Source organism: Rattus rattus, chromosome 16, assembly GCF_011064425.1.
Source record: "Rattus rattus isolate New Zealand chromosome 16, Rrattus_CSIRO_v1, whole genome shotgun sequence".
In the NCBI taxonomy this organism is placed as follows: domain Eukaryota; kingdom Metazoa; phylum Chordata; class Mammalia; order Rodentia; family Muridae; genus Rattus; species Rattus rattus.
In genome coordinates this window covers 9,645,921-9,663,761 of record NC_046169.1, presented here as the reverse complement: position 1 = coordinate 9,663,761, position 17,841 = coordinate 9,645,921, and the positions used below count along the sequence as shown (strand labels likewise).

General features: G+C 50.5%; 1 protein-coding gene across 2 annotated transcripts in view; it reads left to right on the top strand.

Moving 5' to 3' along the window:
• Daglb (diacylglycerol lipase beta) overlaps positions 1-17,309 on the top strand; it is a 42,001-nt gene extending 24,692 nt beyond the window's left edge. For both annotated transcript variants that reach the window (XM_032886773.1, XM_032886772.1), the window contains 8 exons: positions 426-509; positions 3,420-3,497; positions 7,676-7,756; positions 8,042-8,169; positions 14,633-14,701; positions 14,784-14,856; positions 16,597-16,844; positions 16,919-17,309. In XM_032886773.1, the coding sequence (XP_032742664.1) occupies positions 426-509; positions 3,420-3,497; positions 7,676-7,756; positions 8,042-8,169; positions 14,633-14,701; positions 14,784-14,856; positions 16,597-16,844; positions 16,919-17,111 (954 nt within the window). In that variant the 3' untranslated portion in view covers positions 17,112-17,309. The remainder of the gene's footprint in view (positions 1-425; positions 510-3,419; positions 3,498-7,675; positions 7,757-8,041; positions 8,170-14,632; positions 14,702-14,783; positions 14,857-16,596; positions 16,845-16,918) is intronic.
• Positions 17,310-17,841: the final 532 nt, after the last annotated feature.

Genomic DNA, 17,841 nt, shown 5'->3' with positions numbered 1-17,841 from the left:
CTGCCTTTTGTTTTGTCCAGTCAGAGAGAGAGAGAGAGAGAGAGAGAGAGAGAGAGAGAGAGAGAGAGAGAGAGGGAGTGTGTGTGTGTGATTTTTTTTTCATTCCTTCTTTCTTGCTAGCCCCAAAGAGTTAAAGAGTTCATAGTTTTCCTGCTGACCACAGGGAGTGCCAGCCCCAGTAAATTAAGGCTTTGTTCCCTCAGAGAAAAGTCTGCTGAGTAACTTCTCTAGTCTCTGGCTTCCTTTGGCAGCAGCCCCGTAGGTATCTGGATCCACCCTCTGACCCCCAGTGGCTGCCTGCCTCAGTTTACCCACCACATGTTTGCCAAAGCCGGTCAGTGGCATCAGAGAAAAGCAGGTTCCTCTGTAGTTGGTTGCCCTGTGCCCCTGTGAGTCCAGCCTCGTGCTGGTTTCCTGTCTTCCAGGTGTACGAGCTGCCCTTCATAGTGGTTCTGGATCACAGGAAGGAGTCTGTTGTGGTTGCCGTGAGAGGGACCATGTCTCTCCAGGTAATGCTGGTGTGCTCGACAGATTCAGACCTGGGCGCCGGGTGGGAGCAGGGAGTGAGGCACAAGTGGGGTGCCCAGAGCTAAGGAAAGCTTCCGTTAGGAACAGAGAAAACCACTGCCTGTGAGGTAACCAAGGGAAGCATGAAACCCGGAAGCAAGCGGAAGTGTGGGTTGTGAAACACTGACTTGAAACATGGGGAGATGGTTCCCACTCAACCATCAGTCGTTGGCAGCAAAGATGCCCGCACGTTCGAAGACAGGCCCAAGGGAGACCTACTTGGTTTGCCTCCTCCTTAGATATGCCTAGATGAGGCCCAAGCCTAGGCAGCCCACCCTCTAATTTCTGCGCCCAAAGCCAGGTGGGAGAGCAATACCAGTCTTGTATCAGAAGACACAGAGCCATGTATGGTGGTACACTCCTATAATCCCACCACTCTGGAAACTGAGGCAGGAGGATTGCAGGTTTGAGTCCTGCTTGGGCTACATAGACTGAATTTTAAAAGCGAGGCAGGGCCATCTGGGGAGATGACTCAGTGGTAAAGTATGTTGAGGGGAAGGTCGAGGACCTGTAAACAATCCCCAGAACCCACATACAATCCAGAGGCCATAGCATGTCTGTGATCTCAGCTGTCTACAGCAAAATGGGAGGTGAAACAGCAGTCTGTCGGGAATCCCCAGGCCAGGTCACTGGCGTGTACACGGCCAGCCAGAGACTCTGGGAGACAAAGGCTGACATCTGCATGGTTCTCTGATCTGACCAACATACCTTTTCCACAGCACATGCGCACCTGCTCTGTGCACACGAGTGTGCACGTGCACAATACACACACAGATTTAAAAGTCACATGCTGGGGTTGGAGATTTAGCTCAGTGGTAGAGCGCTTGCCTAGCAAGCACAAGGCCCTGGGTTCAGTCCCCAGCTCCGAAAAAAAGAAAAAAAAAAAAAGTCACATGCTATCAAGTTTGTTTGGGGGTTCTCTGTGGGCCCTCCTTTCCTCCGGTCTCCATATGCTGGCTCTTCTTGGGGTGCATTGAGGCCCCTTGTCCACCCAGTGCTCCCCATCTCCTCTTTGTTCCGCTCCTCCCCTCTTTCAGCATCTGTCTGCTTCCCGTTTCTTCTCTGCAACCCCTTCCTCCCACTTCCTGGTTCTTTGCTCACCCAGAAAGGACCAGTGCTACTCCTGAGCAGGCAGGATGGGCTGTAACCACAGACACTTTGAGAGCTTAAGTCCAAGGCTAGCCTAAGCAATTTAGACCCTGTATCAAAATAAAATGAGGCAGGAGAGACGGCTCAGCCTTGGGTGAGCACTGCCATTGTTTTAGATCTGAGTTCGATTCCCAGCACCTAATGAAGCCCTAACCATCTGTAACTGTTTCCAGCAGATCCAGCTTCCTTTTCTGGCCTCTGTGGGTGTCAGGCACGCGTGTGTTACACAGGCATACATCTTCTATGCCACAACTTTAATTCCAGCCCTTGGGAGGCAGAGGCAGGCAGGTCTACCACAGTTAGAGGGCAGCCTGGCCTACACAGGGAGTTCCAGGCCAGCAAGGCTACCTACATGAGACCAGTCTGAGGAAAGTGGCGTGGGCGTATAACGCAGCAGTGGGGCACCTGCCTAACATCTCCCTGTCAGAGGCGGTGACTCGAGACAGAGCACTTACCCTGCCACGTGGAAGGCCCCCACTCAGCCCTCAGTACTTTCCATCCCTCCTGGCTCAGTCCACCATCTTAGACCTTACAGCCCCAGACTCCCTGGCTGTAGAATTCTTTCCCAGCCCTTGTCCTGACCAGTTGGTCCCCTGTAGTGAGAGAAAGGTTTCTGGCCTCTCAGTCCCCACCTGTGCTCTTCATCCAAATCAGACAGGCCCTTCCTGTGTAGCTCCCAAGTGTCCCCAAATGCTGGGATCACAAGCAGGTTCCCACACAACCTTTTCCAGTCTGCCCCTCATGCTGGGCACAGACCTGGCTCTTCCTGTCCTCTTGGCTTTCTAGAGGGAGGGAATCCGTATCTCCCTGGTGATGCTCTGTGACCCGCCGGGCCACTTCTTCCTGGTGCCACTCTGTGGTGTGCCTGGTGTCCTCAGTGCATGGTTGAAGGGGCTTTTTATCTCGTAGGGATAAGCAGGACATGGTGACACATGCCTGTCATCCCAGGATGGGAGGCAGAAGCAGGAGGGATTCAAAGCTAGCCTGGGCTAAGTGGTGAGACCCCGTCACAAGCAAAAACTAAAGCAACACGGACCCTAGGAGGTGCTTGCCCCCAGGCGCTTACTCCACACTCCCTCAGGCCCGGGCGCCCACTCATCCCATCTCTCCTGTGAGCACCTTGTTGTTTAGTGAGTGTTGAGTGTGGGCTTCTGAGGACAGGAGGAGGGTTTGCTCTGGGGTGGGAAGCTCCTTAGATAGCAGTGCTACAAGACAAAGGTGCTTCAGGATTACCACCACACCCTTCCCTTCCACCACCACCCCACCACACCCTTCCCTTCCTCACCACCATCCTTTCCTGCCTGGTGCCCAGCCAGCTTCCTGCGTTCTCAGTAGAGACTAGGTGACAGTTCTCTCGGCAGTCTGACTGCATTGTCTGCCATTCTTTAGAGCAGTCTTCCTAATGCTGCGACCCTTTGATACAGTTCTCTATGTTGTGACCTCCCCCAACCATAATTCTACTCTTGTTGCTACTGTAATTTTGCTGCTGTTATGAATGGTAATTTAAACATCCAATGGTCTTAGGTGACCCCTGTGGAAGGGTCATTTGACCCCTCCCCTGAGGGGTCTTGAACCACGGATTAAGAACAACTTCTTTGGAGTGTCCTGGGAGCCAGAGGCCAGGCCATGAGCCCTGGCATGTGCAGCCTTCACCACCTGCTCTGTAGCTCCACAGGCTGACCTTGCTGTCTCCACATTCACAGGACGTCCTGACCGATCTGTCTGCCGAGAGCGAGAACCTAGAGCTGGATATCGAGCTACAGGACTGCGTGGCCCACAAGGTATGTTTGTTTTGAGAAGGGCCATTTCAGAGAGGCTCAGTAATGTGGCAGGAGCCAGGGAGGACGGACCATCGGTCAAACATGCTCAGTCCAGCATGCAGCAGCAGAATGAGGGCTCCAGCCTCGTGGGCGGGTGGCACAGGCTGGACAGCTCACTTCCCACAAGTTCTCTGTGCATGTGGCCAGGGCCTAGTTCTCTGTTTCTCTCTTCCTGTTCTGTGGGGGTGGTTGGGGAAAACCCACCTCAAGTAGTGTGTGTGTGTGTGTGTGTGTGTGTGTGTGTGTGTGTGTGTGTGTGTGTGTGTGTGAGAAATGGTTTTAAATGTTGGTAAAATGGATACAGTAACCTGGAGAGTCTGAGGAGGATTATGAATTTCTGACTGTTTTTTTGCTGCACAGCAAGGTCCAGGCCATAGTGAGCTATGTAGTGAGACTTTTCTCTCAATAAGCCAAAAATCACAAGATGGATGGCATGGATGATGAATGGGTGATGGATGGGTAGATGGGTTGATGGATGGGTAGATGGATGATTGATGGGTAGATGGATGATGGATGGATGGATGATGGGTAGATGGATGATGGATGGGTGGTGGGTGGGTAGATGGATGATGGATGGGTAGATGGATGATGGATGGGTGGTGGATGGGTAGATGGATGATGGATGGGTAGATGGATGATGGGTAGATGGATGATGGATGGGTAGATGGATGATGGGTAGATGGATGATGGATGGGTAGATGGATGATAGATGGGTGATGGGTAGATGGAAGATAGATGGGTGATGGATGGGTAGATGGATGATGGGTAGATGGATGATGGGTAGATGGGTGATATGGGTGATGGATGGGTAGATGGATGGATGGATGAATGGGTAGATAGATGGATGAATGGATGCGTGATGGATGGGGATAGATGGATGGATGGATGGGAAGATGGGTAATAGATAACATTTATCATTTTAACCATTTGGTGGTTCAGTTCAGGACCATCATGTGTTTGTACAATGTTGTGTGCCCATCTCTTCTATCTGTACCCTGAGTTTTGATGAACCCTGATGTTGGCTTATTAAACACTAATAGCCCCACCCCCAGATCTGATAGCTTCTCTATTACTTCCTTTCCTTTTGAGGTTGCTCCTTCTAGTATTTGTCTTTGTGTGCACGTGTGTGCTCCTTGGTATGTGCAGGGTCAAATGTGAAGGTCAGAAGTTGATGCTGGACATGTTTTTCAATTGCTTCCCACCTTATTTTTTGAGATAGGGTCTCTCACTAAACTTAGATTGGGCATTTCCATCAGTTTATTGGATGGGACCAGGGAAATGGCACAGCAGGTGAAGTGCTAGCCAGGGACGCGTGAGGATCTGAATTTGAATCTTTCTAGCACTCACGTTCAACAGCTGCGCGTGGCAGTGTGGGTCTGCGATGTCTGCACTGTGTGGGTGAAGGCAGGCTGGTTCTGGGGGCGTGTTGACTGTTCAGCCTAGCTTAGACAAGTGGGCCCCTGTAGCCCCAGCCCCGGGAAGATGGAGGCAGGAGAATGCCCAGGAGCTCTAGGGACAGCTAGCCCAGCATAAAGAGGGGCAAACAGGAAAGTAAGAGGCAAGAACCAAACACCCTAGGCTCCAGGTGTCCTCGGCCTGCACATGCATGTTGAGGGGAGAGACACCGGGACAGACGGAGAAGCCTTTTTCAGAGCTGTGCCCATTAGTGTACGTTGAACAACTGTGTTAGCAACCGTTCCTGATCACCAAAACTCACTGAAGCGGAGCTAAGGGTGTGACTTAGTCAGCAGAGCGTTTGCTTAGTGTGCATGAAGCCCTAGAGTCAGTGCCCAGCATTGAATAAACTGGGAGTGGGGCTGCACACCTGTCACCCCAACACTAAACAGGCGTGAGTTTGAGGCTAGGCTAGCCTGAACTACAAAAGCAGGTCTCCCATAGATGGATGGATGGATGGATGGATGGATGGATGGATGGATGGATGGATGGATAGATAGATAGATAGATAGATAGATAGATTCTCTTTTTTTCACTCTGCCTTTTATAACCCAATCTTGCTGCGGTTTTCAAAAATGGTGTCTTTAAAAACCTTTTTACTTCTCTGTGTGCACCTGTGCCTGCTTGTCTGTATAGGTGCCATGCGTTTGCAGTAACTCCAGAAGGGGGCGCTATATCCCCTGGAATTGGAGTTACAGGCAGTTGTGACCACAGGTTACAGGAGTTGGGAATGGACCTGGTTCTTAACCTCTGAGCCACCTCTCCATCCCCTACCAATAAAGTTTAGTTTGCTGCTAAACGGGCAACCAGATTTCACACGGTGATTATCAACCTTCTAATGCTGTGCCCCCTCCCCCCCCACTACAGTCCCTCGCACTGTGGTGGGATCTTGCTGCTACCTCCTGACTATAGCTTTGCCACTGCTGTGAATGGTAACCTAAACGTCTGGTAAGCAGACGGAGAGTGGGGAGTGACTCGTACCTCTGATCCCAGCACTCGGGAGGGAGGCAGAGGCAGGCGGAGCTTTTGAATTCCAGGACAGCCAGGGCTGCACAGAGAAACCCTGCCTCAAAAAGAATATGTCCATATAGCTATCTGATATTGCAGGATAGTTGATATGTGTTCTCCCAAAGAGGTCATAACCCACAGCGTTAGAAGTGCTGCAAACTGTAACAGAACCCTCTGGAAACAGTTCTCTTTGGTTACCTCGTGTGGCAAAGGATACACTGTAGCGTCTGCCTTTCCAACACAAGAACTAGCCACAAAACCAGAACCCCAGACCACTGTTTGGGGGTCTTTCATTACCACATGACCTGTAAGTGTGCCCCACTCTAAAAATAGTCTCTTTGTCTCTCGGCTGTGGTTTGAAAGATCAGAACACCAATAAACAGCCTTCTCAACTCCCTCTGCTTGCTCTGGTTTGTGATCTTCCCATTTGAGAGTGGACTTAACCTCTCACAACTCAAAACTGTGTCCTTTAAGCGTGTGCATGTTGCGCCGAGGGTGCATAGGTGCCACAACATGCATGCCAGGGAGTAACTTAAGGAGTCAGTTCTCAGCATCATGTGGGTCCCAGGAATAGAATTCATGTTGTCAGCTCAGCAGCAGCAGGAGCCTTTAGCCACTGTCCTAAACAGTGTGCTTAATATCTTTATACAGAGATCATCTAGGCATGGTGGTACCGCACTTGGGAGACTGAGGCAGGAGGATCCAAAGACTTGGGGCTGGGAGGATGGCTCAGTGGGAAGAGCTTGCCACCCAAGCAGAAGGACCTGAGTTTGGCTTCCCAGTTCCCGTCTGAGAAGCTATAACCCCAGGTCGGGTGGGGAGGGAGAATGGAAATAGGCAGGTCCCAGGGCTCACTGAAGCAGGTTCCAGGGGCCGTGGAAAACCCTGTCTCAAGAGGATAAGGTGGCGTTCAAGAGAGGAAGCTACCCAGAGTTGATCTCTGCCTCACATGCACAGACAGACAACCGAGCCCACACGTCTATGCACACAAGGAGTGTAAGGCCTGGCTGGGTTACATGTCAAATTTTAAGAGCCAGACTAGGCAATTTAGAGACCATCTCAAAAAATAATGTTTTAGAAGACATATATATGTGTGTGTGTGTTTGTGTATATGTGTGTGTGTGTCTTTCTCTCTCTCTCCCTCTTTCTCTCTCTCTCACATGCGTGCGTGCGTGCATGCGTGTGTGCGTGTGTGTGTGTGTGTGTGTGTGTGTGTGTGTGTGTGTGTGTGTGTGTGTGTGTGTGTGTGTACACATGCCCATGGAGTCCAGAAGTGTAGCAACAGACCCCTTGAAGCTGGACTTACGCGTGACTGTAAGTTGCCTAATATGGGTGCTAGGAACTGAACCCTGGTCCTCTGATAGGAACACTTTTAATCATCGAGCCTTTTCTCCAGCCCATAAAAATAATTTCTAAAAGGTCTGGCAGGTTGCTTGCCCAGATACACAAGGGCCTAGTCCTCGGTCCTTAGACAGTTTTGGTGCAGCTGTGGCTGCTACACAGAGCTACAAGGACATGGCTGCTGCAGAGACGGTGTCCTGGTACCGTTACCCACTCAGATATACCACAGCACACCCTTCATGGCAGCCAGCCTCTGGGCCACAGGCCAGGATGAACAGCAAGGCCAGAGACCCGTCTTCTGAACCATGCTGACCCCACCCTATCTGTATCTCCAGGGAATTGCTCAAGCGGCCAGATACATTTATCGAAGACTGGTCAACGATGGGATTCTTAGCCAAGCCTTCAGTGTTGCTCCGGTGAGATTGTTTTCTTTTTTTTAAAGATTTATTTATTTATTATATATGAGTACACTGTCACTGTCTTCAGACACACCAGAAGAGGGCATCGGATCTTGTTACAGATAGTTGCGAGCCACCATGTGGTTGCTGGGATTTGAACTCAGGACCTCTGGGAGAGCAGTCAGTGCTCCTAACCACTGAGCCATCCCTCCAGCCCCGATTGTTCATTTTCTATTTTCTGTTCCTGTCACGTTCTATCACCCATCTTCCGGGCCTCAACTCCCTCTGCCCTCTGTCCCCTAGGAGTACCGGCTCGTTGTGGTGGGGCACAGCCTGGGAGCTGGAGCTGCGGCCCTGTTAGCCATCATGCTCCGCGGGGCCTACCCACAAGTCCGTGCTTATGCCTTCTCCCCGCCCAGGGGGCTGCTGAGGTAAGTCTCCTGCAAGCCCAGCCAACAGCGGCTTGTCTCTCATTTACATACCGTAATTATATCTCCTTCTCAGACATTCGGTTTTTTTTGGGTTTTTTTTTTTTTTTTTTTTTTTTTTCCAGAGCTGGGGACAGAACCCAGGGCCTTGCGCTTGCTAGGCAAGCGCTCTACCTGAGCTAAATCCCCAACCCCTCAGACATCGTTTTAAAGCACTGTGTAGTGAGTGCTGAGTTGTGACCCAGTCGGTCGAGTGCTCACCTAGTGTGCATGAAGCCTGGCTAGCACACGCCTGTCATCCCAGCACTAGAGAAGCTGAGGCAGGAGGATTATAGGGTTAAGGTGGGGTAGACATCAAAAAGGAAAAGAAAGACTAAATTGCACACAACGGGGTGTGCCTGTGGTGTGAGTACTCAGGAGGCCGGAGGATCATAGTCCTCAGCCGTGTGGACCCAATGCATTTCATTTCCTAAATAGCCAGGCTGGCCTGGAGCCTGGTGAGGAGCTGAGGGAGAAACTGAGCCGATCCTCGTGCCTCAGCCTCCGAGAGAGCGGGGTTTATCATCCTGGATAAATGGTAGGGTTCCAAGCTTGGGGTTTTAAGAGATTGGGGTGTGTGTGTGTGTGTGTGTGTGTCTGTGTGTGTGTGTGTGTCTGTGTCTGTGTCTGTGTCTGTCTGTCTGTCTCTGTCTCTTTGTGTGCATGCTGGAGCAGGTCCCTATAAAGGACAGAGGCATTGGGACCGCCTGGAGCTTGAGTTGCAGGCAGTTGTGAGCTGCCCCACCTGGGTGCTGGGACCCGAGCTCAGGTCCTCTGACAGAGCAGCGCGTACTCTTAGCTGTCAGGCCATCTCTTCAGCCCCTAAGGTTGCTTTTTGGCTTTTTTTTTTTTTTTAAAGACATTTTATTTTAAGATGGGGGATATAGCTTAATGGTTAAAGCACCTGTCTATCATGAGTGAGGCCCTGGGTTCAATTCTCAATATCACTTAAAGAAAAAAACTAAAAAAAAAAAAAAAAAAAGAAAAGGGTTATACTCTGAACGTCTCCTTCAGACAGACGAGGGTCCCTGAAGCCAGAAGAGGGCACGAGGTCCTCCCAGCTCTGCAGGTGGTTACGAGTCACCCAAAGTGATCCGCGCTTCTCTGCAAGAGCAGTCAGCACGCTTAACCATGGAGCGTCTCTCTAGCCTCAGCCTTTCCTACTTTTTAGTTTAAGTGGCATTCCTTTGTGAGCAAGGATGAGTGTGTGTGCGTGCGTATGTGTGTGTGTGCGTGTGTGTGTGTGTGTATGTGTGTGTATGTGTGAGTGCGTGTGTGTGTGTGTGTGTGTGTGTGTGTGTGTGTGTGTGTGTGTGCGCGCCCTCCTGCGTCATGTGCTGGGGATGACTGGAGGAGTCGGCTGTCCTCTCATGCTCTCTGGGTCCCAGGGATTGAACTCAGATCATCAGGCTTAGCCGCCAGCGCTTCCAGCTGCTGAGCTCTTTCGTGAGCCTCCCCTGCTCCTGGCCTCCTCCCCCAACCACAGCTCTGACCTTGTCACCCTTGATGGACCGCCAAGGACACATTGCAGTCACCCAGTCCATCACATACATAGGCTGCACCAAGGCGGTTCACAGTTACGGGCCTGAACAAAGACATTTACTTCTCTTTATGAGTTCAAAACTCTCTTTTTCTAGCTGATTGGTCATGTTGACTGGGCTATGCTATGTAAACCTTAGCATTGATGATAAAAGAATTTGTGCCACAATGACAAAAAAGACTAAAAATAAGTAAATCTAAAAATAATTAAAATGTGGTGAAACGGGCTGGAGAGATGGCTCATTGGTTAAGAGCACTGACTGCTCTTCCAGAGGTCCAGAGTTCAATTCCCAGTAACCACATGGTGGCTCACAACCATCTGTAATGGGGTCCAATGTCCTCTTGTGGCCTGCAGATACATGTGCAGACAGAGCACTCATACATAGAATAAATAATCCTAAAAATAACCAAAAAAGACTCAAACAAATTAAAGATTACAAAATAAAAGGTCAAAACAAAACACTACATATCCACCAGAACGTTTGAAAAACACAGAAAACAAATCAAAGATCTGTAAAAGTATCTTTTGTTCTCCTGTAGTAATTGTCGTCTGGGAGGTGTACAGCCTCTGTGTGCTAACCTGGGCTTCGTCCTGGAAGCTTACCTAGGCCTGAAATGTTTTCATCCTCTGAGACTTGCTGCTGAGTAAGCTCACCATTTCTCGTTCTTTCTGAGCTCTGGCTGGCTGGTTCTAGCTCAAACTCCTCTCCCAGCTGACTGATTCAATCTGGCGTCTCTCTCAGCCTCTCGCTGAATTGCTCTGCTTGACCTCAGACTAACTCTGGCAGTCCGTTCTAATCTTCTAGCTCCTTCTCATTCACCTGTGTCCAGCTTGTTCTCTGTGAAACTCTCCAGGTAAAACTGCCTCCTCTTTCTTTTTCAGTCTGCACCGCTCTCTTAAGTAACTTCCCTTTCCTCTCTCTTCTCTTGAGTGTTGGGCCTATCCTATACCGTCAGATCTTTCTCTGATTTGTCACTTTGTGTGCTAAGGGCTGAGGCACAGCACAACTAGAAATAAGGTTTTTCAGTAAATAACACAGTCTCCGGGTTCGCAGTGTGATCAACTATGCTGCAACAAAGAGCCCTTGTTTTGGTTCGATTTTTCTTCCTCTTCCTTTTCACCCTCCCTCTGCATCCTGAGTGCTGGGATTAAGGATGTGCACCATCATACCTGGCAAAAGACCTTTCCTTTTGCTCAAGTCTGGGCATTATAGGGAGTACCACACCCAAAAGGTATCACACGGTTTGTAAATACACACACACACACACACACACACACACACACAGACACACACACACACACACACACACACACACACACAGCTGTTTACATGCCTCCCTTGTCTCCATCACACTGTCTGCACACACATAAGAATGCATGCTCAAGAGATAGATTTGGGGGTTGGGGATTTAGCTCAGTGGTAGAGTGCTTGCTAGCAAGCGCAAGGCCCTGGGTTCGGTCCCCAGCTCCGAAAAAAAAAAGGGGAAAAAAAAAAAGAGCTAGCTTTGAAGCGAGTCTAAGACACTATTACATCTGTAAATAATATAGCTAAGGATAGAGAGCTTTTAAATATAGCTTATTTTGTTTTATGACCATTGGTGTTTTGCCTGTATTCTGTGTGCGGGTGTTGGATCCCCTAGAACTGGAGATATAGAAGGTTAGGAGCTGTCATGTGGGTGCTGGGAATTGAACCCAGGTTCTCTGGAAGAGCAGTCAGTGCTCTTAATTGCCGAGTAATCTCTCCAGCCCCAAGACAGAGATTTTGTAGTTGTTTTGCTTTGTTTCAAAACAAGAGTTTCACTGTGTAACAGCCTCTGGTCATCCAGAACTCGCTCTGTAGACCAGGCTGGCCTCAAGCTCAGAGATCCACCTGCCTCTGCCTCCCTGGTGCTGGGATTAAAAGTGTGCACCACCATACCTGGCTCCAAGACAGATTTTTAATTCTTAGATTTCTGGATATCTAATAACTGATGACATTTTCCCAGTTGACTCCTGTCATTCCCCGGTTTGTCTGCATGAGGGTCCGAGTGCCGTTCTTACCTTGGGTATGGCACGTTTGCCCTCTAACTGTGGACCTGGCCTTTTCCTCACAAGTCCACTACTGGATGCGTGCAGGTGTGACATGGGCCTGCATTGGAAGTCAGAAGATGGCCCTCAGGAGTCAGTTCTCTCCTTCCAGCTTGTTTTGAGGCAAGGGCTCCTGTTTCTGCTGCTGGCTAGTCCAGGCTAGTCAGCCACCAAGCTTTTTCCTGTTTGTCCTGTTTGTCAGGTCTCTGCCTCCCATCTCACAGTAGGAGCCCTGGAACTGCAGGTGCACCTCTCACAGTAGGAGCACTGGGATTGCAGGTGCACCTCTCACAGTAGGAGCACTGGAACTGCACGTGCACCTCTCACAGTAGGAGCACTGGGACTACAGGTGCACCTCTCACAGTAGGAGCACTGGGACTGCAGGTGCACCTCTCACAGTAGGAGCACTGGGATTGCAGGTGCACCTCTCACAGTAGGAGCCCTGGAACTGCAGGTGCACCTCTCACAGTAGGAGCACTGGGATTGCAGGTGCACCTCTCACAGTAGGAGCACTGGGACTGCAGGTGCACCTCTCACAGTAGGAGCACTGGGACTGCAGGTGCACCTCTCACAGTAGGAGCACTGGGACTGCAGGTGCACCTCTCACAGTAGGAGCACTGGGACTGCAGGTGCACCTCTCACAGTAGGAGCACTGGGACTGCAGGTGGCCATCTCACAGTAGGAGCACTGGGATTGCAGGTGCACCTCTCACAGTAGGAGCACTGGAACTGCAGGTGCACCTCTCACAGTAGGAGCACTGGGATTGAAGGTGCACCTCTCACAGTAGGAGCACTGGGACTGCAGGTGCACCTCTCACAGTAGGAGCACTGGATTGCAGTGCACCTCTCACAGTAGGAGCACTGGGATTACAGGTGCACCTCTCACAGTAGGAGCACTGGGATTACAGGTGGCCATTTCACAGTAGGAGCACTGGGATTACAGGTACACCTCTCACAGTAGGAGCACTGGGACTGCAGGTGCATTCCATTCCATCCAGCTTTTCTCTTATTTCTACAAGAAACCAAGTAATTTGTTGAGAAGAGCTTGTCACATCCTGGATCCGGCTATTTTTCCTTTGTGTTGGGGAATGTGTTTCTTGCCATGACAGCAGAACTTTCACCTGGCAGGGGCAATGGGGAGTAAGGAACAATGGACGGGTGTCCAGCAAAGCTGGGATCGAGTGGCCAGGTGCCCTGACTGGGATGCACCAGCAGCCCTGAAACTCAGCACTTTTATCATCTAAGCCGAGTGAGAAGGCAGGTTTATTACAGACTGCTCAGAGCGGGAGGGTAACTTGTCTCAGTGAGGGTCTTGGGGGGAGGGCGGCCAGTCATCCAGGAAGAGGAAGCTGTGGCTGATGCTTTTCTGCACACTGGCAACACTCCCATCCCTTTGGGTCTGAGTGTTAGGACCCTTAATGTGGCTGTGCTCCTGGCCACAATACACATTCACCGCAGACAGCATCTGCTCCCCACGCTGAGTCCACCTACATGGTTTGTCTTATATGGGAAGCAGGAGAGGGAGGAGAGATGGCTCAGGGTCGGGAGCTCCTGCTGCTCTGTGAGCACCAGAGTTCAGATGCTCTCAACCACCTGAACGCCAGCTCTCGGGGGTCTGACACTCCCCTCTGGCCTCTGGCCAACCACAAGCATGTTCACACCCACACATGTTCACACATAAATACACACGTAAAGCCTTAAAAAGAAAGAAAATGGATGTGATCACTGAGGATCAGGCCTGATTCAGAGTGGATGGTTTTAGGCCTGTATGCTTTCTGCCGGCCGCACTCAGAGCCAGACTTTACCGTCTCTCTCCATAGTGTTAGCTGTAAGAGTCACGTGCCGGATAGATTGCGTCAGGGACTGCGAAATAGGAAGTGGGTTCTGTTCCTTCTGCACTGCTTAGCTGAGTGACCTACAAAGGTCAGAAACTCAGAAACACAAGTTTCTGCCTGTGTTGAGCTACAATTCACGCAAGAAAATTAGAGATGCAGAAATAGTGTGGGGATTGTTTGGTTTTGGTTTGAGACCAGGTCTTAAACAGTGTAGCCCAACCTGGCCTGGATCTCATTATGTAGCTCAGGCTAGGCCACCTCAGCTTCGTGAGTGCTGGTCCTACAGCTGTGCCCAGAAAAGGAGCCTGTTCAGTTTGGAGCCTGCATTACAAGCTTGACCCTTAGGGCTGGCTTTTGGTGTCACTTAACTTTGGTTTTGTTGTTGTTGTTGTTGTTGTTTTCGGAGCTGGGGACCGAATCGAGGGCCTTGTGCTTCCTAGGCAAGCGCTCTACCACTGAGCTAAATCCCCAACCCCTTAACTTTGTTTTCTAATTCAGTATCGACACAGTTTCCAAGTTCTTGTTCTTTACACCAGAAGTATGCGTTTCTTAGGTGATAGTCACCTTTATGTTTTATTTACATATTTACGTTTTAATGATTTCTGGATAATTTCTTAACTATGTAGCCCAGGCTGGTCCCAATTCTCAGTCCTCCCTCTACTGCTTAAGTACGAGACGGGAACACAGGCTGGCCTTGAATTCAGTGTAGCCCTGGTGGGCCGGTCTTCTTGCCTCCCGCTCCTGAGTGGCTCCTGGACTAGCCTGGCCTCTCAGGTGCCCACCATACTGGCTAGCCTCTTGCCTCTGCCAGGGCACCGTGGTAAATGGTGCCATGGGGGCCTGCTGGGTCACAGGGGTCATCTGAGGGTTTAGCTGTCCGGTCTCTTTGCGGAGGTCTCCCGTGGCTTTGCCTGGCCCTGGCAGCTGTTTTACTGTCCCTCTGAAGCAGCAGAACTACACTAACTTGTCTCCTGTTCGGATTCTAGCAAATCCCTCTATGAGTACTCCAAGGACTTCGTGGTGTCGCTGATCCTAGGGATGGATGTGATCCCCAGGTTGGTGCTGCGAGGTTGGCCTGTGGGCTTGGGGCTCTCGCAAACACCGAGGGCTGAGCTCAGTCTGTTCTCCACCAAACAGGTTAAGCGTGGCCAACATGGAGGATCTCAAGAGGAGGATCCTGCGAGTGATCGCCAACTGCAATAAGCCAAAGGTAACCAACCAGCCGCTCGGCCAGGGCGAGACGTGCGGGAGGGGCCCCACGGCCACACAGCTCCTCGGCCTAGCACATTTCCTGCTGTGTCTTCTCCTGCCCTTTGAACAGACCTTTGTCTGGGATTCCGTCTAACATGCAGTGACAGTTAGGAAATGCTGCTGCCCAAGCTGCCGCTGCCGACCGCCTTCCCAGGGCTGTTAGGTGCCCCCAAGCTCAGACAAAGGCTGACACATACAGACTGAGCGGTTCTAGGGGGCCAGCTTGCCTGCCAAGCTGCCTGACCAGCAGCATTCAGTCCTCACGGTGGGGGAGGACCTCCCTCCAGTCTTCATCTCCACACACATACAATCAACCAAAAAAAAAAAAAGTAATGACATTTTTAATGGCAGAGGCTTGGGAGTGTACTCAGTGGTAGAGCACTTCCTCAGCATTCAAGAGGCTCTAGGTTCAAACCCATGCCCACGGGAAAAGAGGGAAAGTACCTTAACCAATAGAGGCTGAGAGCCATGAGGCGGGGCAGTGGTTAGTGCTGGCCTGCAGTCCCGGCACCTGGGAGACTGAGGTGGGACTGCCAAAAATGCGAGGCCCGGGCGGAGGAAAAGGAAGCTGGGGGTGTGGGTGGGGCTAGGGCTCAGTGGTAGACCAGTTGCCTAGCATGCATGAGTCCCTAGTTTTGTTGCCCTTGGGGTAATTTCAAAAAGGGAGGGAGGGCTGGTGAGACAGCCTAGTCAGTAAGCCATGTAGTCTGAGGACAGTCCTTGGAACCCAGAGGATGGAGGAGACAGCCAGGTCCTCTAACCCTCCACTCCCACCACATAAACATGCCAACCACAGAAACACATGACGTACATGTGACTAAAGACTAGGACGGTACCAATGGGAATCTCGACAATATTCAGAACACTGCCAAAGGGTTTCCCTGTATCACAAGCTGGGGGTGCTTTTATTTTCTTACCCTTTTAACAATGCTGTTGCTAATCAAAGCATTTAATATGCGCTTCTTACCGGACACCTAAGGGTTAGGGTTGTTCTGTTTTCTGTTTCTGAGACAGGGTTTCTCTGTGTAGCCCTGGCTGTCCTGGACCTCACTCTGTAGAGGCTGCCTGGAACCTAGAGGCCAGCCTGCCCCTGCCTCCTGAGAGCTGGGATTAAAGGCCACCACTGGCTTTTTGTGTTTGAGATAGGGTCTCAGGTATCCTGGGCTGGCCTTGAACTGTGTAGCTGCTGACCATGAACTTCTGCCTCTACCTCCCGAGTGCTGAATTAGAGATGTGCACCAGCATACTGCCGAGGACGGACCAAGGCTTTCTTGCTAATTTTTTTTTTTTTTTTTTAAAGAAAGTAGGACTTGTCTCCTGGGGTTGAGCTGGCTCAGTGATAAAAGTATATATAGTCAACTCTAACCCCAACCCTAAAAATAATAATAATAATAACAATAATAATAATAAAGAGTATATATAGTCTTAGTATGTATACATCTTAGCTCTGGGGTCAATCTCAAGCATGCATGCATATATGTATATGTATATGTATATATGTATATGTATATATACACAAATGAATATGTATATGTATGCATATATGTATATGTATATACATACATACATATGTATATTTTAAAATACACGTATGATTTGGGTTTTGGCTATTGCTGCAAGTACAATGGCTCTGTGACTGTGGTGGAACAGGCTGCCACCTAGCGCAGGACCAACCTAGTCCTTGGGTCTCACCTTTCAGTACAAGATCTTGCTGCACGGCTGTTGGTACAGCGTGTTTGGAGGAAGCCCTGATAACTTTCCAACCGAACTGGATGAGGGCAACCAGGGGGCCCTGACTCAGCCTCTTCTAGGGGAGCAGACTCTGCTAACACGGTGCTCCCCAGGCTACTGCTCCGGCGACTCCCCACTGGATTCTCCCACCAAGTACCCCACTCTGTATCCACCCGGCAGGATCATCCACCTGGAAGAGGACGGTGGTTCAGGGAGGTGAGTACGGAGACACGGGAGTGACGCAAGTGTCTCCCGAGTGCAGCCTCACTGACGATGTTCTTTTGTTCAAGGTTTGGCTGCTGCTCTGCTGCCCTGTACAGAGCGAGGTGGGCCCATGAAACAGAATTCAGCAAGATCCTGATAGGCCCAAAGATGCTGATTGACCACATGCCCGACGTCATGAGTCGGGCTCTGGACAGAGTGGTCGCCGACAGAATAGCCTGTGTCTCATGCCCCGGCCAAGGCGGCTCTAACGTCCCTTAGTCAGCCCTACGGGACACTGACAGCACAATGGACTTGCATTTTTCGGAGGTTCTTTTCTTGTGCTTTTGTTTTTTTGTTTTTCTGAAGACTGACTGACTGTGAGTGGCTTCTGTGAGGCTGGTATGGTGGGATCTGTCGATCAGTAGTAACCTGAGGGGTCTCAGCAGAACGATCAATATGACCGTACAATTTACACAACCTTTTTGTTTTGGTTTGTTTTTTTTCAAGACAGGGTTTCTCTGTGTAGCTCTGGCTGTCCTGGAACTCACCCTGTAGACCAGGCTGGCCTCGAATTTAGATTGGCCTGCCTCTGCATCTGAGTGCTGGGATTAACGACGTGTGCCACCGCTGAATGGCCTATGGAACTATTTTTAACCACAGTATTAACAGGATCCAGAGTTGGGGACACGCATAGGTGTTGGTACTTATAGGCCAGCTCATGGAGCAAGCCTCCCGTGGCCACCTAAGAAGTCTACACCTGACAACTTCTCAGTGGATCTGCAGCGCCCCCACTCCTGCTAGGATCCCCTTCTGTTTACAGCGTCTGAACTTAAGACAATGGACATGCACTTTATGCTTACCCGCATTCTTCCGGGGGCACTAGGACAGCCGAGCTTCCTCCAAGGCCGGCACTGCAGCTCCTGCCTCATGAATACATGAGCTGATCACTAACTCTTAGGTATGCTTAATTCTCACACTATTCTACCCCTGAGCCGGGTGGGAGGCTCGA